Source organism: Panulirus ornatus, chromosome 11 (assembly GCF_036320965.1).
Source record: "Panulirus ornatus isolate Po-2019 chromosome 11, ASM3632096v1, whole genome shotgun sequence".
Classification (NCBI taxonomy): domain Eukaryota; kingdom Metazoa; phylum Arthropoda; class Malacostraca; order Decapoda; family Palinuridae; genus Panulirus; species Panulirus ornatus.
In genome coordinates, this window is record NC_092234.1 from 4,346,057 (window position 1) to 4,371,369 (window position 25,313).

At 40.9% G+C, this 25,313-nt stretch overlaps 1 protein-coding gene across 7 annotated transcripts in view; it reads right to left on the reverse strand.

Moving 5' to 3' along the window:
- The window catches only part of LOC139751225 (Kv channel-interacting protein 4-like), a 196,255-nt gene that overhangs the window by 43,135 nt on the left and 127,807 nt on the right, over window positions 1-25,313 (reverse strand). The window contains exon 1 of one of the 7 annotated variants that reach the window (XM_071666429.1): window positions 22,815-23,414. The exons of the other annotated variants lie outside the window; for them this stretch is intronic. Coding sequence (XP_071522530.1) covers window positions 22,815-22,818 — 4 coding nt within the window. The 5' untranslated portion in view covers window positions 22,819-23,414. Of the gene's footprint in view, window positions 1-22,814; window positions 23,415-25,313 lie in introns of those variants that run through there. 7 annotated transcript variants of the gene reach the window in all.

Here is a 25,313-nt window from a genome sequence, read left to right on the forward strand (position 1 = left end):
AGTATTATGACCTGGATACACAGAAAAGGCAATATTACCAGTGCTCCAGAAGGGAAGGTGTAACAAAGGCGAAACGAATGCATGATGAAATTCAAAATCTGGAGCCCAGGAATATCCATATATCTTGCATGCAGGAATATGCATTAATCTATACATGGGGCTGCGTATGTGCAGGTATGCATACATAATGTATGACAATACCTGTGCATGAACGACTGTACTCGTGTGATTATCATCATCATCTTCAAGAAAGTGGACGATAAGTATGTTAACTGACTACTCAACACACGAGCCCCTATATCATCTCCACCGCTTCTTGTCAAATATTTGGCACTTATACTTCTCATGGCTCTGGTGGCTCCTTACTAATCGTAAGGTCAATCGGTCAAAGGCAGGATCACAGAATTTGTTGTCGTTGGCTCCATGATGCCATGATCCTCGCTGCCTGCCGTACGATGAACTATGTCTGGCTGTGAATCCGCTGCCTGCCGTACGATGATCTATGATTGAGTGCGATCCCTCTGCCTGCCGCACGATGATTTATGCTTACTATGATCCCATTCTCTGTCGTAAATGAACTACAATCGGGTATGATCCCGCTACCTGTCATACGATGACCTGTGAATGACCGATTCCACTGCATGCTGTAAGATTACGTATATATAATTGTCTAGGGTACCGCTGCCTTGCGTTCGGAGATCTATCATTGACATTCATTCCGTTGCCTGCCGTACGACGATCTATGACTAGCTGTAATCTCGCTGCCTGTCGTACGATTTCCATGATTGGCTATGATCCCATTGCCTGCCGTGCAATGACATATGTTTGTTCTCGTAGTGCTGACACCAAAGAGGCAACGATCTATGCAGCGCTATCACAAAGCAATTTGTCTCTACCACTAAAATATACTATTAATAACAACAGTAGTCATGGAAACTGTATAGGATCAGCTAACATACGAGAAGATAGGATTAAGTAGCAAATGGGAGAACGATGCAGATAATCAAATAACTAAAACCTTATGTTCCAATTACGTAAAATTGTATTGAGTTTTACCCATGCATCTCAAGTGTCGTAGAAGGCGAGCAAAAGGGACGGGCGCAGGGCCTAGAAACCTTCCCCTCGTAAATTATAGGTTTTCTAAGATAATGAATTACAATATATATATATATATATATATATATATATATATATATATATATATATGCTAACAAAATTTCGAGGTAATATGATGAAATCGCCTATCTATGAATTTAGTAACACATGTAATTATGTAACAAATGAACTGCAATATAATTTTAATCAGCTAGATAATTCCCAATGGGTTGGTGCTGAAATAATGTTCTCATCAGTTCACCGATGCATAATATATATATATATATATATATATATATATATATATATATATATATATATATATATATATATATATATATTATATATATATATATATATATATATATATATATATATATATATATATATATTATATATATATATATATATATATATATTATATATATATATATATATATATAATTTTTTTTAATTTTCCAAAAGAAGGAACAGAGAAGGGGGCCAGGTGAGGATATTCCCTCAGTGGCCCAGTTCTCTGTTCTTAACGCTACCTCGCTAACTCGGGAAATGGCGAATAGTTTAAAAAAAAAAAAAATATATATATATATATATATATATATATATATATATATATATATATATATATAAACACCAGGCACGACATGCTGCCTTTGACGAGGCTGCGTCATTGTCAGCGGAACAGAAGAGCGCACAGCGAGGAGGCCCTCCGTACCCTGCTGCGCCTGGAGCGCAACCTGGAAGCTACAGGAGGTTCATAAGAGAGGTTCCAGGACTGTATAATGATATCAAGGATGCTATGAGTCTGGACAGGAATAGACACACACACACACACATATATATATATATATATATATATATGCCAAATGGATTTATGCCAACACGCTTTGAGATATGATTGTCTGATTTGCATATTTTTTGCCTAATAAAGATATTGAACACATTAGAATATCACCCTGAAAAAATACATGCAGATTATTTGATGTCAAAATTAATTATTCCCTAAAATTCATCGGAAAAAAAATCAAATTTGCAATTCAATTTACAGTCCAATTTACAATCCAATTTACAGTCCCAGTTGATGATCTTTTCGCATACGTGTTCACTGCTGGACCCCGATATAACATAGGAATTTCTTCGAAAATTACCATAATAATGAAGACTTGAAATTTGCACAAGGATCAGAGTAGTTTACTGACGATCCTTTAGGTGTTGCTGATACTTGTCTCATCTATGTGGGGCTGTGAGATGTTATCTGGTTCATGTGCTTGAGAGAGAGAGAGAGAGAGAGAGAGAGAGAGAGAGAGAGAGAGAGAGAGAGAGAGAGAGAGAGAGAGAGAACTATATCAAAAGCAAACGTCAAAACGATGCAGAGATTTGATTTGCATGCAAAACATATTCCCAAAAGGTTTTTATTTAACAGCATCAAGCAAAAAGAAGACAAATGGTATATTTTTATAATAAGAGAAAATAAACAGATCTCATGGCTTTCCATTAACCTCAAACCTGCAGATACAATGAGTATTCATCCAGAAAAAATGAATATGTAGCGAACGCAGTCTGTTTCAGCAATATATGCAAGTTGCAAAAACATTCTATATTTCAAGCAAAAAGTATTTTCTCCATAGAGACAAATTGTACCAAAAAAAGAGCTTAAGATCTTGGGACATCGAAGTGTGGTCGTGACATTGAAGTGATGTGTAGACAACGAAGTGTGGAGGAAACAACGAGAAGTGAAGGGAACATCGAAGTGTGGGGTACATTAAAGTATGGCAAAGACAACGAAATATGGAGAGAATTTGGAGGGAATATCGAAGTTAAGTAAAGACATCGAAACTTCACAACGCGTCAAAAGACTTTCAAAATTGTGATCTCCCACGCAGGAGTCATCCTTGGGTCAGAGATTTCTTTTTGTTCAAGGACCTTATGAAGATTGTCGGGAGCCCTGGTGATAACCTGGAGCCCCAGCAGTAACCAGGGACCCCCATTAGTAACCAGGGAGACCAATAGTAACCAGGGACCCCTATTAGTAACAAGTTACCCCAAAAGTAGCCAGGGATCCGATCAGTAACCCGGGACCCCATCAATAATAGGCTTAATAGAGTAAGTGAAGCTTGAGGGAAGAACGGAAACCATTAAAATCACGGGAGAAACTTGCAGGATCTTTGCTTGATGTTTTCGCATTTACTTTGATCTTCTTAAGTGGAGGAAGAATTCAATTTTAGGCCGTTCTCTTCAAAAGCATTTGGTGGACCGGAAGAGGCTTTTTAAAACTATGGAACTTTTATGTTAATATCTACAATTGATTTTTTGTATTATACATAATGTGTTCATTAAAATTCTACGAGTGGAAATGTTTGTCAATGATTTGACGAAAGATTAATAGGAAAATATCTTGAAAAAATTATGAAATATTTGATATTCAAAATGAAAAATTGGGTCCGAACTGAACTGCCTATAAGGCATATACAAATGATAGTATATACAACCATATATTTGGGAAGTATACTTGTAAAGTGATATATGCGAGAGAAATACTTAGAAAAGAAATCGATTTAAAAAGTCTTAGAACAGGATATTCTAGCGTATCCTCAAAACCATTCACATGGATGAAAATGGTTAGTACTTGTATTCAAAGACTCGTAAAGAACACTGAAACAATACATTCCTACATTCCAGTAGAGCAATGGACTCTTGTGTTAGTCGTGTGTCGGTACTGAACACGGAGAACGTGTGGTGATAGTGAACTCTGGGTTGGTCGCACCGTAGACTTTTGTGCGCGAGTTAGTGATTTGTGGCAAGGCAATGCCGTAGAGTTTTGCGTCTCGCTACCAACATAAGGGATTATTACCTCTAATGACGTTTGATGTTAGTTAAACGTGGAATTTCTAAGCTAATAGCAATATTTTTTTGTGGCAGTTTTTTTTCATTTTTTTTTTTTTTTTTTTTTATAAATTCGTAGACCTTCCCTTCAGGTCTGTGAAATGTGGGTCGTGACCCGTAAACTTTTTGTTTTTTCAGTGCAGGGGTTCCCAACCATCCTGTGTCATAGAAATGGTAATGCAGTTTTGTTGTTGCGAATCCATTTAACACAGATGACGTTTCCGAATGTATTGGATTTTTTGAGAAATTGTTTCAGGCTTGAATGCGAGACCTTGAGAAATCGACTATACGAACTGGTTAGCATCCTATGGAAATGAGAATTTTGAGAATGTTGTGGACAGGTATCAATACTGCTCAGACGATCGATTCGAACTGTTGATCTGGATAAGAATAATTGATGGTCATTGACCTGGATTTTGACCTGAACTATAAGGATCAGGTCATGAAAAAATTACGTATTGAACTGGCTCTTCCTTCGTGTTCATCATTCTTGTCCGGTCTCCTCCACCTCCTCCTCTTTCTCTCTTCTTCCTCCTTTATCTCCTCCTCATCTTTTTAGACAAGTTTGTATTTCCTATTTCTTTTAAGATTATTTGTTTATTAGGTGTTTTCGCTGGCCAGTGGTAACGCGTCCTACACACAGCCGTGTTCTTATTGGCCAAGAGGAACGAGTCCCATAGGGCCATTGTGCTCACACAGGCCAATGATTACACGTCGTTGGATTTCCATGTTCTCATTCATCGGTAATGAAGCTGCCTTGGAACAGGTGTGTTTTCATTGGCTTGTAATTACTCGTCTTCGGATATCCGTGTTCTCAATGGCCAATAATTAGGCTCCCTCGGGGCGACTGTTCACATTGGCCAAACATTAAATAGTTATAATGCTATGGCACTGAATTTCAGCATTGTGTCTTAAGTCAGGTGGATTCGAAATATTTTCCTCTTCGAATACTTTAACCAGTCAGCAGTCACTCTTCGTATTTGAATATTCGTCAGGTGATTAAACTTGAATATTCGTCAGGTGATTAAACTTTTAATGAATAATTTTGATGTGAAGGTTTCTGAGATTGACGTCCTCTGATGTGACCTGGGAGTTGGCCTTAAGAACTGAACAAAACATCAATGAATTGATTAACCTGAGTGAAACAAAGATTATAACCATTTTCAATATGTTATTGTGTTTTAAATTCTCGCTCAACCATTTGATACTTTCGTGTTCCTCAAAATGATCAAACGAATTCAGAAAGTTATGTTCTGCTATTATATCTTGTAAATCATGGAGTGCTTATCATCTTTGACAATGAAACACTGAATTTCAAAGCATGGATGATCTTCAAAACTTATGCTTTCCAAGCAACCGAGACCAATTTTTGAGCTAACTTAAAGGAAAGTGTTGAAAGGAATTCTATCAGAATGGCTCAAAAGTGGTACCTTTCAGGGTAGGGACATCCTGAAGGACGTTGTCCTAAAGTGGTCCACGTAGGAAAGGGTCGTACAAAGTGACCCAGAATAAGCCCTTGCCTGAAGCCAGAGGGAGATATCAGTGCTGCTCAAGGGTCACAAAACCAAACCAACTTTGAATGTTTAAGGGACAAGTTTACCCTGGAGGTCATACCACTTTCCTTCATAGGGTCAGTGAATTACAGAGTGAATAACGAGGTGAAAGAAGCAAGCAGGGAGAGTGGAAGGAATGAGGACAAATAGGAAGAAAAAATAAAAGGAAGAAAGAAAAGCAGGGAAAAACCCACTAAGTTTTTGAAAACTTCACAAACGACAAAGAAAAAAAAAATACCCTCTGTGTACCTTTTTATCTCTTTGACATCGCTCTAGCACTCTGTTTACCATAGAGGCCTGGGCAACAACATTTCATTAGAGGACATAGACGAAACCCAGCTGAGTTTAGACAAGGAATTACGAGACAAAAAGACTTTCTTCTACCCACAGCAACACAAGACAATATATCCTGGTTTGCCTCTACAGAGAGTGCAACGAGAGGAGATGTCTGCAGCTTGTGAGCTTTGAGAAAGCGAGTCTTTCTTCTTCTTCTCCGTGGATAGCGAAGCCTGTGAGGCCTTGTGAGGTTGTGGGTCTTTGGACTATTTAATCCCTTTGTGGATGCAAGAGACGTCTGGCTACTTGCAACATCTGTTTATGTTATTCAGTATGTCTGAAGGAATGAGATCATAGATGAATCATGAACAAGAAGCGAGGAAAAAGAGAGCTGAATAAATGAATGCTGACATACGGGTGAATAAATAGATATACATGCAGATAGAGTGGCAGATTGAGTGCATCTGTCCCAATTATTGACCCATAATGACAGGGAAATCTCATCCTAAAGCAACTCAGTCACATAGCACGAGTATAGTCGGCTCGTTCATGACTGATGGTTGATGTTGGTTCGAATCCCTGTATATCATTAGTTCCATGACAGAAAGGAATAGCCAATCGGATTGCAATTGCTGTACACGAAAGAAAAATTTCAATAAGATTTGTACAATGATACCGTTGATGTATTTCTCTCTCTCTCTCTCTCTCTCTCTCTCTCTCTCTCTCTCTGGTTCTCCTTCCTTCCCCCTCATGCAAACCTAAGACAGCTGACCAACAGCCACCGCCCACACCGCTCGGGATGACGGAAAGGTCAAAGGTACACGGGAGAGAGAGAGAGAGAGAGAGAGAGAGAGAGAGAGAGAGAGAGAGAGAGAGAGAGAGAGAGAGAGAGAGAATGCACCGGTTAATCAGGCGGTTCAGAAAGATCACATAGGATGATACAGACAGAGAAATCCTCAAACATCTACACGGATTAACAGACAGATTTCAAAACAAGAAAAAAAAACCAGTTTCCACGAAGCCTATTTAAGCAAATTATAACACCCTCGCCATTCAGAAATAAAAAAGGTCAAAAATCCCCCGTAGCTACAAGCAAGAAACTACACAAACAAGTTTCAAGAAGCAGACAGACCAAGTGAAGATTGCGTCTCTACGTTCTTAAAGTAGAGAAGATGGCAGGAGATGGGAGAACGTGTATATTTACTTTATCCAATTGAACTCAAGCTTTCTTCTTTTTTTGTTCTAACCATAAACTGTCTAGCATACAAGGTGACATTATCCTTCATTTTGTATGCAAGGTTTAATTAAAGCTCGAGCGAAATAGTCTGCCTGGTTGAACTCATTTGTGAAGGTTCATATCATTTGCTCAGGTCAAAGAACGTGATGTTCAACTCATCTGCAGAGTTTCATCTCAACTGGAATTAAAAATCGGAGATGAAAGAAGCACTGAAAAGAAGAAAAAAAATAGAGAAAGATGAAGAAAGGATTTAAAGGCAGGATTGAATGAGGTACAGTGCTTGTCTGCTCCACAACGGCTGAAAAGGAAGTGATTGAACCTGAATAAACGTTGAATGCATGATAGAAAGCAATTTTGAAATGCAAACAAAATACAAATGAAAGCAAATTTGAATGGAGATATGAATGCAAGATTATGGATTATCTTTTTTTTGTGAGGAGGGATTGTATTCAGGTTGAAAAGCTGAAATGAGAGAAGGTTTGAACGTTATGGGATAAGATAAGAATATTGAGAAACAGCAAATGAAAGAGGGATTCCATACGAGAGAGAGAGAGAGAGAGAGAGAGAGAGAGAGAGAGAGAGAGAGAGAGAGAGAGAGAGAGAGAGAGAGAGAGAGATATCAAAACTTGAAAATTAATTTGGAGAAGCAATAAAGCAATAAGTGTGTACGAAGAAGCAGGAATATTGTAATGTACAACATAGCTGACAGTAGGATGTAATGTAGGACCGACTGTAGGATTTATAACAGATTTATAATATTCGTATATTCCGTGACACACTCATACGGGCCAACCCTGGCTGATTCACCAAACACACTTTTGTCAATGTTGTCTGAGTGAGTCACAGCACATGTAAGTGAAATAAAAGTCTTAAAATGACAGATATTCACAATATTCGGATAGATATTTACGGTATCAATATTAGCTGTTCAACGAATCCCTGCTTGGTGGTTATGATAACTATAGGTATTGAAACATGATCTGAATATTGATGATAGGCATCGAAGATCAGAATATTCTGCGTAACTCTTCTCTCTTTCCCAGTAGACCTTGATAAGTGCTATTCTTGCTGAGACTATTTTCACTAGAGCTCAGAAGTATGATATGCATCACTTTAAGATCAATACTATCAATGAACATCCTCCCACAACGTCCCGAAGGTGTTAACATCACCCATGGGTCAACATTCGTATAACACAACTCTTGCAGAGGCTGTGGACAACCCAGCAACACACATTCATAACCCAACAACACACATTCATAACCACTAACGTCACACCATCCCACAACAGAACCCTCCAGGATATTTATCCACGAACATTTATCCCTTCGACGTATTCTATCACCACCATCACACATTCTCCCTCAATAGACCTCCATCTCCAACATATGACCCCTGAATACATGGCCTTTTCTATGCACAGGAGTCTGGCCCCACAACCTCCATTATATGTATGTATCACAGGACACCGATGATCTTCGATCCTGTTAAAGGTTCCTTCGAATGAAATATGATCCTTTTCACACGAGACCTGTCATCTGCAGTCGATATGGAAGGTTATTTCAGTGTGGTTGCCTGGGGTGTGAATGGAAGCCGTGTGTGACTGTGATCTGGGCACGAATATTTTTGTTGTTATTGTTCTATGCGCGCGCGCGTGTGTGTGTGTGTGTGTGTGTGTGTGTGTGTGTGTGTGTGTGTGTGTGTGTTTCTTTTTCTCTTTTTTCGCTATTTTTCTTTCCAATGTTTATTTTTACATTTTTCTTAATTCTCACTTCTCGCTTTCTCTCATTTTTTTCTTTCCCTCTTTGTCCATCTCTTTCTCTCCCTTACCACGAGTAAGCTCAATGTTCCCCAGAACTTTGAAGGATTTCCGACCCTCATGAATCTCTTCTGACACTCTCCAACACACTCAGAACCCTTTGTTCTCGCCACAACCCTTTAGATCTTTTTAAGAAGTTGATAATTACAACTTCCCTCATCTCATAACCTCAAAGATGGTCATAACTGTAAAGATACGTTTATCATTTATCTAACTATATTAATTGGATTTCTCAAAAAAATGTATAATCAACATTTTTTATATTCATTGTCATTTAAAATTTGTTCTTTTATATTGAAATATTAAATTCATCGTGACGAAGCTTTCAAAATTGTAATTAACACACTACTAATCTTTCATTTTCCATTATTGTCAGTGTTAATGTTTATTACTTACGCAGATGAATGTTCTGGTTACCATACCTGATGTTGAAATTGTGAAGGGAAGTGAAGATCTGCGCAGCCATTCAAAACAAAAGAGAGAGAGAGAGAGAGAGAGAGAGAGAGAGAGAGAGAGAGAGAGAGAGAGAGAGAGAGAGAGAGAGAGAGAGAAATTTTCATGCGCTCAAACCTTTTTTTTTTTTACTGTTAGGTTAATAATTACCATCAAAGCTGAGAGCTTAATGAATAAAATTCTTTGATTATCAACCTTTGGTGGGTCTGTGCCGTTAACATGCTGTGGTTCATTTTCGGTCCTGGCAACTTTTGCTGAGGAAACAGATGTTTTCCAACACTCTAATTCCTAAGGTGCACCCAACCGTAGCAGCCCTTAATCCTTTCCATGACAACACCTTTATACACCTATACCTCTGTGTAGGTAGGCTGCTGTTGCTGCGAAATGGTCAATCAGGGCATAGATGGAAGAAAGAAGGACAAACATTGCCAGTTTGGTGTCCCAGGATATACACAAACCGCGTCAGGCAGAGGACCATGATAATTTCATCCCATTTGGGGTTTGCAGCAATACACGAGTCCATAGTCTACCTACAATCATGATGAAGGTCATGACCACTGTAGGGAGTTAGTGATACAATCCAGAGGCCCAGTGAAGCAGCCAGGAGAAAGAGGAAACCCCCCTTTTCTTTCTCGCCTCAGGTGTAAAGCAGACATCAAGCCATGAACGTATTCGGTGGGAATTGTTCACACACACACACACACACACCAGATGGCTCAGGTCTGATACCTCTAAAACAGCTGGCTGGGCGTCCGTCCAAGAAAAAGAGAGAAAGAAAACTGGGAAGTCCTGAATGATAGGTTTATCTCCGTATCCCAAGAGAGTTAAGATCGTCTGATGGCCTTCCAATAGTCTCATCTTCTTGTATTCCAATCGGCTTTTTAAGGATTAGATGCAGCTGAACGGAGACATCAGGCAAATGAACATCACTACAGCCAGCAGCTGTGTTGGAATATCCACAAGAGATCTATCAAGTCGAAGCTAACGAAGGGATCCAGAGGTTTGGATCATCAGCCATGAAGGTGATGATACGAACTCTATAGATGGGTCGACCTTCAGCACAAATCGTCAATGTGCATAAACAAGAAAGGAGAGGAAACGCGTTATTGTTATCCAGTTTTTCATTCCTTCATTCGCTGGAAACTCATGAACCACGAACTATCTCGCTACATTTCGAAACGTCTTCACGTAATTGTTGATAAGTAATATAGCTTCTGCGAGCCGCTCACATATAGGATCAGTTTGATAATGACTGGGAACAGAGTATGGACATGATGAGACAGTTAAAACCAATGTCTGGAAGCATGGCAATGATACTGACAGTAAAACTACAAGATTCAGCTGCTGGAACATAAGGAGGAGAATTAAGGAGAGGATAACCCTATATCGTATTCATCTCTGACTCCAAGACAGCATTTATTATTTTGCCTGGGGTACCACAAGGCTGTGTGTCGTGTCCGCTCGTCTTTCTAAGTCATTATCCTGAACGTTATTAAGGGCTTATTGACCCTTGAGGAAAGTCAACAAAAGATCACTGAAGAAGATGAGCAAAGGAACATGGGCTTATCGTCCAGGTGTTACAATGTCATTCTAACACACAAACTTTGAAAACCAACTTCTTCATGCCATGTAGCCCCATGCCAGAATGCACCAGCTGAAATATGGTAGACAATCACAGATGACCCAGTTCTTACTATTAAACTCTCTCTCTCTCTCTCTCTCTCTCTCTCTCTCTCTCTCTCTCTCTCTCTCTCTCTCTCTCTCTCTCTCTCTCGAGTGAGTGAGTGTTGTCCAAACTTCTACAAATGTTGGGGTCCTTTTGACTCTCTTTACCCCAACCCTCCACCTCTTGCTCTAACTCTTCATCTGACACTTTCCAACCTTCCCATCTCCTTCTGACACTTTCCAACTCTCCCATCCCCTTCCGACACTCTCCAACTCCCCCCATCTCCTTCTGACACTCTCCCCATCCCCTTCTGACACCCTCCAACTCCTTCCAATCTCTCGGCCCAAATCACAACCCTTTATGTCACTTAATAAGTTATCAAAGAAAAGTTTTCTCATTCTCTCTCCTCTAATGTCGTACCACTGATTATTTCTTCTCAAAATTCGTCACGTCTCATATTTTGTGATCTATCGTAAAGTACAATAATAAACTCTTTAATTTTTGGGTCATATGGATATCGCATTGTATTTTTGGGTTGCATTAATGATTCAATTTGTAACCCTGGTTCACAATGACCCTTTAGTTTATACGAATGGTTTACATTGATAATCTGATTTCTATATATAGTATACATTGACTTAACACTGTATATCTGGTGTAAATTTATAATTTCCTTCGTGTTCTTCGCTCAAACTAATGCAATATCTTTTTCAGAGCTTTTTTATTTTGATGCATTTCTCCTTCAGTTTATCTTCATTTTCAAATATTGTCATCGGCATTCATATCTCTATAATTCTTTTTGTCAGATTTCTCAAAAATATTCTTGTTCCCATTTCACTTTTTGTATTTTTTCATCTTTTGAAAATTCCATTGTTGATGGCTTTTGTTTTATTCAAATTGTATGAAACAAATGCTCCAGAAATCACCATCTGCGTTTTTTATTCTTTTCCTTATCTACAAAAGATTATCATTGTTCTAATAGTTGACGTCTATGTACTATTCATCCTATTATATCCTGGAGGACACTTGCTCATCCTATTATGTCTTAAGGACACTGTATTCTTCATTGCTCACACTGGGAGAGATATACAAACATTCATTATTCATGTCGTTCTAGTAATGTATGTCTTCCATTATTCGGATCTCACTCCTTTTCATGACATTATTTCCACCTTCTCATCATCCTATTGTGCCGCCACTACCTCTATTATCTTGATTAGAGGTAATTAAGATGGACCCATTAAGACGTGTATTTTGATAGGTATTCGTAACATATTCATGAACATAATATTCATGTGGTTTATGAGGACATAAATATTGCTTCATTAAAGGTTTTTATAATGATTGAATACACAAAATTTCATCTGTTCATCTGACTAATAATATATATATATATATATATATATATATATATATATATATATATATATATATATATATATATATGATGTACATAAAACTAGGAGAAAATAACACTAAAATCCAGCAATTCATAAGAAAACTTTCCTTTGATTTAATATCCTTTAATAACATAAAGTGAAAAATAATTTCTAAACGTTTCCGTCATAAGAATTTGATATTGGTAGCAGTTAACATGATCGAATTATGCTCCAGTTGGCAAGTCTCTCATTACCTCTCTCTCTCTCTCTCTCTCTCTCTCTCTCTCTCTCTCTCTCTCTCTCTCTCTCTCTCAAGGAGGGAAAGGAGCCCAGCAACTCTCCGGGGAGCTGCTGTCCATGACATCATGGATTTCTGCTCACCATTCATGTTCGTCATCAAGACCTTGACCCACACGAGCCAGAACATATGATCAACTCAACATTCACGTTCAGAATTAGCGTTTGTGGTCCGGCTTCAGGTTCCAGACCTACGTTCTGGTCCAGCCTCGGGTTCCAGACCTAAGTTCTATACGCCAAACTTCAAGTTTATGAAGTATGAAAATAGAGGAAATTAAAAAGATAGGAGTGCAGTATTCTTGCCTAATACTATGTAATCACACACACACACACACGTCTATGAATACAGGCAGAATGACAGACATACAGACGCACAGACACTTCCCAGTCATGCACACATACACAGACACACTTACAATGGCTGTACCGCTACACAGACACAGACACGCCCAACGCAGACACACACCATGGAAGCGTACACAGACACCCCCACACAGACATCTCATCTGACATCATCTGTCATCATGTTTACGGCAACCTTGACATCATTCCAGGGAAAAATACTTCGTGGTTTTTCTCTTATTTTATACAAACATCATTCGAGGCGGAAAGTTTGGTGGCGTATATATTTTGCTGCTGGTATTTCTTGGTGGTAGACTTGAACAAGGAAATGATGAGGAACAAGAGCAGACAAGGTACATTTTCAACACAGTTCTTGAAATGCTAATTATGCTGGCTGTTTTGTGTCTTTCTGCTCTCACTCTCTCTCTTGTTTTACTCTATTCGCTTGCCTTCATTTCTTCTTTTTTCGTTTCCATTTCTTCTTTATTTCCTTCTCTCTCTCTCTCTCTCTCTCTCTCTCTCTCACACACACTAGCCACTTTCTATATCAGGTTTCCTCTCCCTCTCCTCCCCTCTTCCTCCATCATGGAATAGCCAGAAAGCTGGAGCGGCCTGGAAATATGTCCAGGTATTCCAGAAGTCCAGCCTCCAGACATTATTGCGCTTTAGCTTTTCTGCTCGGCTTCCAGCTGCTCACGTTAGCTTCCCTGAGCTATTTACCTTATATTAGCTTTCCATAGCACACACACACACATTATATATATATATATATATATATATATATATATATATACATGCCATCACTACACACATACCTGCGTCCGATTTTCTCTTAAACAAATATGTATTTGCGTGTAGTATTGCGTTTGTATGCTGTTTGTATTTCATTTCCAAATCGTAATTACCTATTTGCACTGTACAGGTAGGGAGTTCTCCTCTCTTGGGGCTACAGTTACTGAACTTTGCTATCATATGGCGATTTAAACTATAACAATCGTATCAAATCTTTTTTTCACCGTATGCCAACGTCACTAATTGGTATCATTTGCGGTTGGATATGGTCAAAGGTTTCAGATCAGATTTGCCGTTTGCCTTGTTCCCCCTCACACGAAGATACAGTCTTCAACACTCTTTATAACCTTTGCTTCGTCTGCAGACATATTCAGCACGAGTCCAATCCCACAAACGAGTCATATACAAAGATTAAGAGGAGTAAAGGTTCCAGGACTTAACCTTGCAGTACTCCACCGCTGACCTAAACCCATTTTGAGAATGATATGTGTCCTTTGCTGCCTTCCATCCAAGTACTTTTCTATCCATAGCAAGAATCTCCCTTACATTCCTACCTGAAGCGTTTCCTTTGTGTGTGTGTGTAGATCAAGCCTGACATAAGAAAACCAGCAATCAACATACGAGAGATTCAGATCCGATACAAAGAGAAAATATTAAGAAATGATTGAAACTTTTGATAACCTCCTCAAGTTTCTAAGAGTCTTTAAAGACATAATTCAAACATTACAAGATCCGCGGTATGGTTTTCATTTTTACAAAAATACTTATGTACAGAGAGAGAGAGAGAGAGAGAGAGAGAGAGAGATCTGTCCTTCACAATCACCAGCTGCCACATCCACTGACATAGTAAATTTCATCAAAATCAACTGAAGCCAAGCTGAGAACACTCTGACAGCTTCAGCTCGTTCGTAAATTGAGCAAGTTGACAAATACCAAAGTGAGAGAGAGAGAGAGAGAGAGAGAGAGAGAGAGAGAGAGAGAGAGAGAGAGAGCCTTATAGATATGTTTATTAACACAATATGAATATAATTACCGATTAACCTAAAAATAATGGAGCTAGGATGATACATATAGGGAATAGCTGAGTTATTTGGTTTATCATATATTTCAGGTCGGGTGGAGAGTCACCTCCAGCAGACATGGGGTTCGTTAAGAATGATTTAGTTTGCGTTTTGACTCCATTGACCCAATTTAAGAAAGTGATGACTTAATTATTGATGACAAATCTATCATTTTCTTTCATATTCTTGGATGATAAATCTATGACGTTTCGAACAAAAGGTCTGATAAAATCGACAACAAACACACAATCATTCTTCGAACAGAGTCACTAACCGAAAAGGCCAACCTTCTACCGGCATCTGTGTCATCCAAGGCCTGGGATATCATCCCACCGTGTCGCATGTCCTGGGATACTCTCCCACTGTGACCCAAAACCTGGGACACTACCCGGGAGAAAGCGGTCGAGTGTATGAAACAGATGGAAGGGAGGATCGACCATGTCTGCTCACGAAATTTACTACTACTTCTCCACCCTTGACGTATGTCTGTTTCAAGATGGTCTACTTCACTATCAACAGATGAACTCTACTTCTGAGTAGATCTAGAACCACTTTCTGTGGTCTGCGTCTGCCTTCCATACCTGTTGATCTGTCCATCTCTGCTTCCAGCGGACTGATGGCCGAACTTCCCTCTCACTGGCGTCATTCCAGGGACTGTCAAGAACGAACTGGACTTCACACATTATTCTCCCCCCTGGAACGATCGCTCAGCCTCTCTCTCTCTCTCTCTCTCTCTCTCTCTCTCTCTCTCTCTCTCTCTCTGACGTGCAGCAGGCCCTCGGTAATGACATACTGGAGCGAACAGAGAGTTTCATCTAACGCTCTGATCGAGAAGCTATTCGTTCCAGAGAGAGAAAGAGAGAGAGAGAGAGTTCGTATCTACCTTGGACGAGATTCTCCCATGAGGCAGGGCTACTGCGTAGTTAGAAAGAGAGGGGGCAAAAAAGTTAGAAAGAGGGAGAGAGAAAGAGAGGGAGAGAGAGAGAGAGGGAGTGAGAGCTCTTCTCGTCTCCTAGCAACTGGAACCCAACCCCCTCACTGGCGGGATTTCCTACTGGTACCTGCAAATTCTCTCTTCGTTACCCTGGCCGACCCACAGGCTCTCGTCCTCATTCCTAGAGCTCTCTGGGACCCTGTGGACTCCCGTACCTAGCTAGCCCTTCGGCTACGCCTACGGCAGCTACACATCAACCACTCCAGCCGCCAACTACCCCTTGAGCATCACCATAAGTGTGATGCGTTAGCCATACACACACCGAACTCGACTTGATTAATCGTGGGCATAGATGAACGACTTGTCCTCCATCAGGAGGCCTTGGTTGCCCCAGAGCTGATGGGTTTGTGAAAGACATGAAGAACTCTACCGTTCAGCCGAGGGTCCATGACATTAAATGGCAGGAGTTGCCATGTGTTTCCACCATCCTGGCTGATGGGAGAGCTTGTCGCTCCAAGACTTTAGTTGAAGGCCTGAGAGAGTGGGAAGAAAAGTTTCAGAACCTCAAGTTCAAGGGAACTCTGCCGCCTGTAAAGTTCCTGCTACCAGTAAAGTCTCTGGCACCAGTAGTTTCTCAAAGTTCCGTATGACTCACAGACTCTGCCACTAAAAAAGTCTTTTCAAAGTCCCTATCTAAGTACACTACTCTGCTCTTCACTACAACCTCATCTTCATAGTATCCTTAATTGTCCTCTATTCTACTCCTCCATCTTCACATTATCTTATCCCTACAGAGAAGGCCTTGCATTAACGTTTACTACACACACACACACACACACACACACACACACACACACACTACTAACATTTTTATTACTGTTTAACATTGTAATCATAATTATCCCTTCCTTCTCTCCTGTTGTCTTCTTCCTCCCCCTTTCTCTCCTTCCTGCTCCTTTTCTCCCTCCTCTCCTTCCTCCACCCTATTCTCTTCTACGACTGCTACTTTCTCCCCGTACCTTTAATCCTAATTCTTGTCTTCTTCCTTCTCAACTTTTTCTTCACCTTTCTCCTACTACTTGTTCCATCTCTCTCTCTCAAGTTTTAGTGAAGGAAATGACTCAGAAAGTAGTATGTGGTGAAGCATGAAATACTTCATGAAAGACGATACATATGGCAAGGTTCAGTCAAGATACCAGAAATATTTCGGAGTACATTATTGTGCATATGTATCGGTATAAGAGAAAGATATTCGAATGGAAATCTGGCGACAGGCTCGGGAAGATGACTCAATTCCTTCTCTTAAACACAGAATCCTGAAGTCTGTTTCCTGCCATATGATAACTGAGGCTTTCATTCAGTTCGTCCCATCCTCATTACATGACATGCGCTCAGGTTGAACTCCATCAACCATGTATCAGAGAAACGAAGTCTGTTTAGGTCCCCTTGTAATCTGGTGCAATTCTTATCATTTCCCTCAAACTTTGCATCCTCTGCCAACGTAGCCAGGAGTCCATGCATTCAGGTAATGCATTTTCCAAGATCAAGGAAGGCAATGGCCCCCAGTGCAAGACCTTGTGGCACTCCGCTGGTCACTTGTGACCGATTGAGAGAGTTCCTTTGTTGAGACTTTGTTCCCTTATACAGACTCAAACATTTCCCTGTAACTCAGTTCTCGTAAACCTGGCAGTGTGTGTGTGTGTGTGTGTGTGTGTGTGTGTGTGTGTGTGTAGGTGCATATACCAATATACCATCTGTACCATGGAAGGTCTCCGTTTCCCACATAACGTAATCTGTCTAAGCTTGCACACGTCCACCACCACCACCCCGGCTCTGGCCCTCTCCACCTCCCATCCCTTCCAACCACCCCATCGCGAAGAGCCTTTCCCATTTGTCTGATTATTTCTTACCTCAACGCTTGCCGAAGGCCAGGCTAAGTTCCCAGGGGTTTTACCAGAAAGCAGGCAAGATTCTCAAGGTATGAAGTACAGGGAAATTATAAGAAATGTGAAAGATCTTAAAATGTAAAGCTTGAGACTTGGGAAGTAGACATCTACAAGTGTTGTATACGTCAGTAGGAAGGAGGTAAATGGGTTGAAGACTTATGTCAAGAAACAAATTAAAGCTTTATAAGATAATTTTTCAAAGCTAGATAGATAATAATGGAGACATCTAATGAAGACATGGGTAGAATTCTTGGTACTGTACAGAATAAGACCAAAAATTCCGAAAACGTTGTTCAATGTTGTTGAAGTCAAAAGAAACGAACTGAATGAATAAAATGCTAAATAAGAAACAAGTTTAAACGAAGGGAAGTAAAGCACCTACAAGAACTATTCAACAAGAAAATTTTTTTTTGAAAATGTTCAAACTTTTTAAACTTTTCTTTTGTGTCATTTTAGAATTTTCTTAAGTCTTGCTTGCTCACACCAGCCCAAACATCAGGAAGCAAACACACATCGCCTCTGGTGTCTGCTATGATCAACACATTGAGAGTGACTCAATAGATTGTGTTTGACTGGAGATTACATCTCGGTCGTAGGATTAATCTTACACACGACGCGATAAATCCCTGTGAACCAGTCACAATAGGATTACGTTATATGTCGCAGGATTTATTTTCTGACATTCGCCGATCTTAACTCAAGGTGTGATGGCGTTGGCAAACCGCCTCCCATCTTCGAACATGACCCGCTTAAAATCGGACGAGGGGATGACTAACCTAGAGTGTTTTTGCCCTAGAGTTATGAACAGCTGAACCCTTTCTCTCTCCACGATGAAGCCTCCAGCGATGTACACAAGTCACTCACCCTGGTCAGGACATGAGACGAGAACAGAAAAACCATCTACTTTTTTGAGGAAGTGGAAAACCTGCTTCTTTCAGAAAATGGGCTTAAGGTAGTTGGTCATGACATGTCCTGAGGAAAAGGAGACCAAAGAAAATGGGTGGAATATAGGAAATAAAAGAAAAAGGGATGAAAATAAGGAAATAAGAATTAGCATCTAAGGTTTACGAGGCGCGTAGGGGTAGATAGTGTTAACTGTTGTCTGGAAGCTTAGTTTTAACGAGAAAGTTACCAAGACCAGCAATCCAAACATGGAGGGTGCAAGATGGTTCTGAGCAGCATTTGAACTTTCCTTAGTCAGAAGGGTAATACTTCCCTGGGGCGGCTACTGTCTGAACTATATCAGAGGATTGTAAATCTCGGGTTCAGGTACTGTATACCTTAATCTGGAGATTAAGCATCGGATAAAGCATTCTAGATCCTGTTTATGGTATATATGTGCCATCCAGTACCACTATCTCTCTCAACAACAGACACACACACACGACTACCTGGCAGAGAAGAACGTGTGTGAAAAGGGTAATAATATATATATATATTATATATATATATATATATATATATATATATATATATATATATATATATATATATATATACTTCCCAGTGATACGTTGTGCAGGATTTTCACCAGTGGTGGAGCTGAGGGCCTCGCCGGAGATTAGGTTTATGCCTACCTAAAGAGCAACTCAACGTCGTAAAGATTCCCAATATTTTCGTCCTGGTAACATAAGACTCTGTCTGTTTACACCACACACACACACACACACACACACACACACACCCACACACTACACACACACACACACACACACACACACCTCTGGGCAGAAGCTGTGAAAATATGGGGCGAGTATGAGAGGGACCGGTCGTTAGAAAGAGGTCCCACTGTTCCCATAACCTCCCACGTAAGGGGAGATGGGGTGCACGTATAGCCCGGTCTCTCCCCCTCTAGTGAGGGGAGTTCAGAGTCTCCATACTTCCTGACCCAGGAGTATCAGAGCTCCTCAGGGTACCATTCGCTGGCCTCCTAAACATCACGCCGCCACCAACAGCTTCGTGAATCTTGTCCTTCCTAGAGCAGGATCCAATGTCGTCGAACCTACGACACACAAAGTTCCTCTGTGTGACCACTCTAGTGGCCGTAAGAACGGGTCCCTCTAATGATGACACAAGGTTCTCGTAATTACACTGGAATCATAGTTACTCCAGAGAGAGAGAGAGAGAGAGAGAGAGAGAGAGAGAGAGAGAGAGAGAGAGAGACTAAGGTGTAATGTACATAGATATCATGATTATCTACATTTGCATACCGCTCATTGTTACGGGTGTTGACAATCTTGTCCTTCAGCGTTCTGAAAGGATTCCTATATCGCCTGAGCCCTGAGACTACTCAGGGCTGGGAAAGGTCCTGGAACCTTCTGTCAGGTCCAGGGCTGGAGGTGCTGCCTCTACTGGCTGCCCTGTGACCTGAGGGAAGCGCCTTGCATCGTTTACTGATCAAAAGTAATGATTCAATGGCGATGCCCAGGTCACGGGTGATACAGGTGGTTGCTAAGCATAGAGTGCCTCCCAGGTCACAATTGGTTCACAAGTCACGAATTATCCCCAGGTCACGAATCCTTCCCATATTCCCAAGTCATGGATACAACATAGCTTCTATGGCCTGTCCTGTGCTTGTGTGTGTGTGTGTGTGTGTGTGTGTCTAAGGGCGTGTTAAGGGAGGGAAGCGTCATGGAGGATCTTTATATGTTGGACCTTAGTGGTGGTGGGGGAAGGGAAGGGGTAAGAGACCAGCCTATTTATCTTCTTACACCCCCCTCCCCTCCCCTCCCCTCCCCTCCCCTCCCCTCCCCTCCCCAAACCTTCAATTCCACCACCCCTTCCCTCCCCCTACGCTTCTCCTTTCATCCCATTCTCCTCTTTTCTTTTCATCTTTTGCGTTCACCTGGTGCTGACGACACCTCCTCCGATATATATGTATATATATATATATATATATATATATATATATATATATATATATATGATCTGAGCATTTGAAGGTCAGGTCAAAGGCCACGGCGTCATACATGTGGATCGCATCACCAAACTGAAGATGTCAACAGAGCGCCACGTCTCCCGGAGCCCGCTAACATGAGCGCTCCCGAGTCGCGGCTTCAGGGGCCGCTAACATGAGCGCTCCTGAGTAAATATACTCAGGTTCCTCACACACCGATGAAAGCCGGGTTGGAGATCACCGATCCTTCAGGATATGTCCTCAGCTCCACTGGGTTAGAGTCCCGCACATCCTAGGGGTCCTCAGCCACCCTAACGAGAATCCGAAAGATTAGACGAATCTTTTCAGTCCTTACCCGAGCCAATCACTTGCCTAATCTGACTTCAGTCACGAGGGCAGCCAGTCAAGTAGACTGCTAATCATATCTCTTGTTAACTGTGACATAACGTATTGGATAACAATTCATCGAAATAACTTATCCCTTCTATTTAGCAAGGGTTCAGTACGATAATCAATAAGATATTCAACGAGAACGCAGAAGAATAACCAATTTATCATTCAACAGAGGTTCAGAAAGCGCTATTCAATAACCAGTTATGAGAAGTTTAGTGTCATAGCCCATTACCTATTTAACCAGGAGCTCAAAACAATGACCAATTAATCTTACAATCAATAGAACAACCAAGATGATATCCAGGGAAAGAGGAAACAGATTAGCAAAAAATTTCCCGGACCAACTGTAATGTTAGATCTGTGGCAAATTAACCAAAGGATAATCTGACTGTTGGTGAAGTAATTAAATAATCATTTGCTCAGGTAATCCCCTGTCAAGAACGATCGACAAGAGAAATGACAGCTGGCAGAAAATTTTGTCACTGGGGCCGAGAAGGCAGAGATACAAATAGATTGACACACACACACACACACACATATATATATATATATATATATATATATATATATATATATATATATATATATATATATATTGATAGAAAGAGAATGAGAACAGATTGATAAAAATGAGAGCACCGACAGAAAGACTGATACACTATGGTAAACAAACAAGCATAAACAGAAAGACAAACAATTATTCAGGCAGGTAGGCTAGCAGAATAAGACAAGATCAAAACCCCCAACACAAACACACATACATACATACATACGAGACTGGATGAAAGAAAACAAATAGAGCAAATATCATTCCCAAATACTAGATGCTGATGTCAAATTCTTAAAAGTTATGGATGGATGGGTCTAGCCTCAACATTTTGTTTTTGAAATGTTAAAACTATTCAGCAAGGATGAGGTTCTCCCACTTGTCGAAGACTTCTACTTGAAACAAATCGTATGCGTTACTAGACATCTGTCGTGTACAATTAGCCGAAGCCCCAACCAGTCCCCGCTGTCCTCTCCATGGTTTACCCCGAAGGCTTCACATCCCAGGAGGCAATCCACTGATACGTAGGTCGTCTTTATATACCAAATCGCTCCAATTCACACCATCCAGTGTGCGCCTTTCATCCTCCTGCATGTGCAGGCCTCGCTGAACAATCAAATGTCGATTTTTTTCATTCCATCCTTCCATTTCTAATTTAGTCTTCCCTTTCTCCTTCTTCCCTCTACTTCCTTCAACATACTCATTCCATCACCTCTTCCTCTCATTCCTGCATATTATCGCTTCCCCATTTTCCTTCCTTAGCGATATCCTCATTTGTTTTCTTGTTTTTCTCAATCTTTCCCCTTCCGAAACACTCGATCTCCCTGAAGTTTTCCGATAATCGTTCACCCCAGCTCTCATCTGCCCTCTTTTTCGGTCCCCTGCAACTTCCTCTTCACCACTAGCCGTTTTCTTGTGTACATCTAACACACACACACACACATATATATATATATATATATATATATATATATAATATATATATATATCCACAAAAACATAACGGTCACCGAACTAAGACGGTGTATGATTGTACGAAATGTGCAAGAGATGGGAGCCCTGTGGGTGTAAAATCCCCTTCCCATATAGTGAAAATATATATATGAAAAAACATGTATATTCGTGGTATATCTACAGTAATGAATGAGTATGTACACTCACGGTATCTCTGTACGAATGAATGAATATGTATAATGGTGGTATATGTGTAGTAATATCCCTCCCATACAGCCGTAGTGTACTCACCCATCTTCTTGGTCAATGGTTTCTTGCGTGTCTCTTTAGTGGGTGTGGGTGTGGTGGTGTCAGCAGAGGGGGGACGGCGGCAGCAGCAGCAGCAGCGGCAGCAGGTGTAGTAGAAGCGACAGTAGAAGCAGGGGCAGGAGGTTCTCGGCAAGCACCACACCTTTCCCTCTTACTTTGGGACCACCTGTTGGTCCTAAGCAGGATCCAGACGGCTTACAGTCACGGGCCTACACCAGTACTCTCACTCTCTCACTCGCACTCTCTCACACACACACACACACACACACTCACACACACTCACACGGACCGTATCGTTACCTCCTGTTGGTCTAATCGATACAACAAAACAATTTCACAAGCGCTTTTCGATAGTATCTGGTTTTCCTTCCAGTTATTTACATGGAATCGACTGGTTTCTTATGTCGGTCTTGTGCGTGGACGTCCGGGTGAGCAAGAGCCTCTCTCAGGAGACCACAGAGGGAGAGGAGGGCCTGCACATGCAACAGGAGGCACGGCCGCGAGTGCTGTGGATGGTGGGGGGTTCAAGACGCGATCTGCAAGAGCTGCCAGCGACCGTGTCTCTCCCTCGCGCGGATAGGAACCAACTGAACTTGCTCCCCTCACGCGCCTACTCTGTTTCCTCTCCCCCTCCCCCTCTCTTCTCTCTCTCTCTCTCTCTCCCCCTCTTCTCTCCCTCTCTCTCTCTCTCCCTCTCTCTCTCTCTCCCTCTCTCTCTCTCTCTCTCCCTCTCTCCCCCTCCCTCCATCATACACCTCCTCCTCCTCCTCCACCACCGCTCCCTCGGCTCTGACATTTCCCAGGGACGTAATGACGCCGATATTGCCTCTTCGTAATTAAATTGTTTCTTTTTTCCGCAAAAAGGAATTCTTAAGAAGGTATCTAAATATTATTTCGAGAAACTCCCTCTCTCTCTCTTTGCAAAAGTCATTAAGAAGATGAAACAAGAACACATATGGCACTATATATATATATATATATATATATATATATATATATATATATATATATGTATATATATATATATATATATATATATATATATATATATATATATATATATATATATATATATATATATATAATCTTCCAAGTGATATTTATAGTTAGAAAGAAGTAATTCCTCTCATAAGGTATATACATGTGTATGCATCGCTGTATATATGTATACAGACTCCTCCAGACTCAGGAAATTTCTCTTGTGTGGGACCTCGAGGCCCAGAGGAATATCCTCATTTATTGGGTTTGCATAAATGGGTAAGCGTCATAAATTCTCATGCAGATTACCAGGACATCCTTAGAGAAAAGCGGGATAATATCCCGAAGACGAGGAGAGAGAGAGAGAGAGAGAGAGAGAGAGAGAGAGAGAGAGAGAGAGAGAATAACCATACCATAAAAGGATAACACAAACCTTCCCTTTGGTCAAATAATGGTCCCCTCACTATTGTCCTTACTTCTATGGTTTATATATATATATATATATATATATATATATATATATATATATATATATATATATATATATATATATATATTTTCCCTCCTACCCCAATATTCCCGACCACAGGTCAAGAAATACAATGATGAAGCGATGCAAGTGGGAAAGTGTAACTCCTACATGTCACGGGGTGATAGTTTCAGATTGGTTGTATGTGTGGTAGTGTGTCACTCAAGATTAGACGTGCAGGATGGTTGGTTCGTGCTTGTTCAGTTCAGTGTAGTTCAACTACAGTATCTTGTATCAGTACACAGTTCAGGGAGAGACTGTAGGGAGAATTACCAGTTACTCCGAGTATCCGTATTCTGATAGACTGGTCACTACGAGTAACTGTATTCTCTGATAGACTGTTGTGTGACCCCTCCAGTCAGCCTGACCGTGTATGACGTCCGGGATTTATATACGAAATATAAAAGTCTTCTGGGAATTGGAAAACAATTCCACGTCTAATACAGGGAAGAGGGAGCTGACGTAAGGGGTTATTTAACGTTTTTCACCCACACAAAGTTCCGTCCCCCTCCGTGTTTCGGGGTCTGTTTACAAGTTATGGCTTGGCCAGTGTGGTCAGCCGTGTCTGAGTGGAGGAGGAGGAGAAAAAAGAGAAGTAATTTTAAGATTTCTATTGAGAATGTATAGTATTGTCGTGGTTCCTATGATGGTCTAGGATGAACTATCCTAGTCATTCCAGCGGAGGTCTGGAATGAGCCATACAACACCAGTGAGGAAGGAATCGAATACATTTCTATTTAAGTTTCCCATCAGCCCAGCCTAGCCCTCCCCCCACCTTCCTTCCCCTCCCACCCGCAAGATGCGATCAGATGAGCTCTCGATGAAGGCAAATGTTGGGGGGGGACTTCGAGTGGGAGCTCAAGGAGGAACTAGGAACTGTGGCAACACCCCGGGGGGTAAACTTGACTCAGGTAGAGAGTGTAAACACCCTCAGTACGGATTGAAAAGTCTTATTGAATGACCTCAAGCTCGCG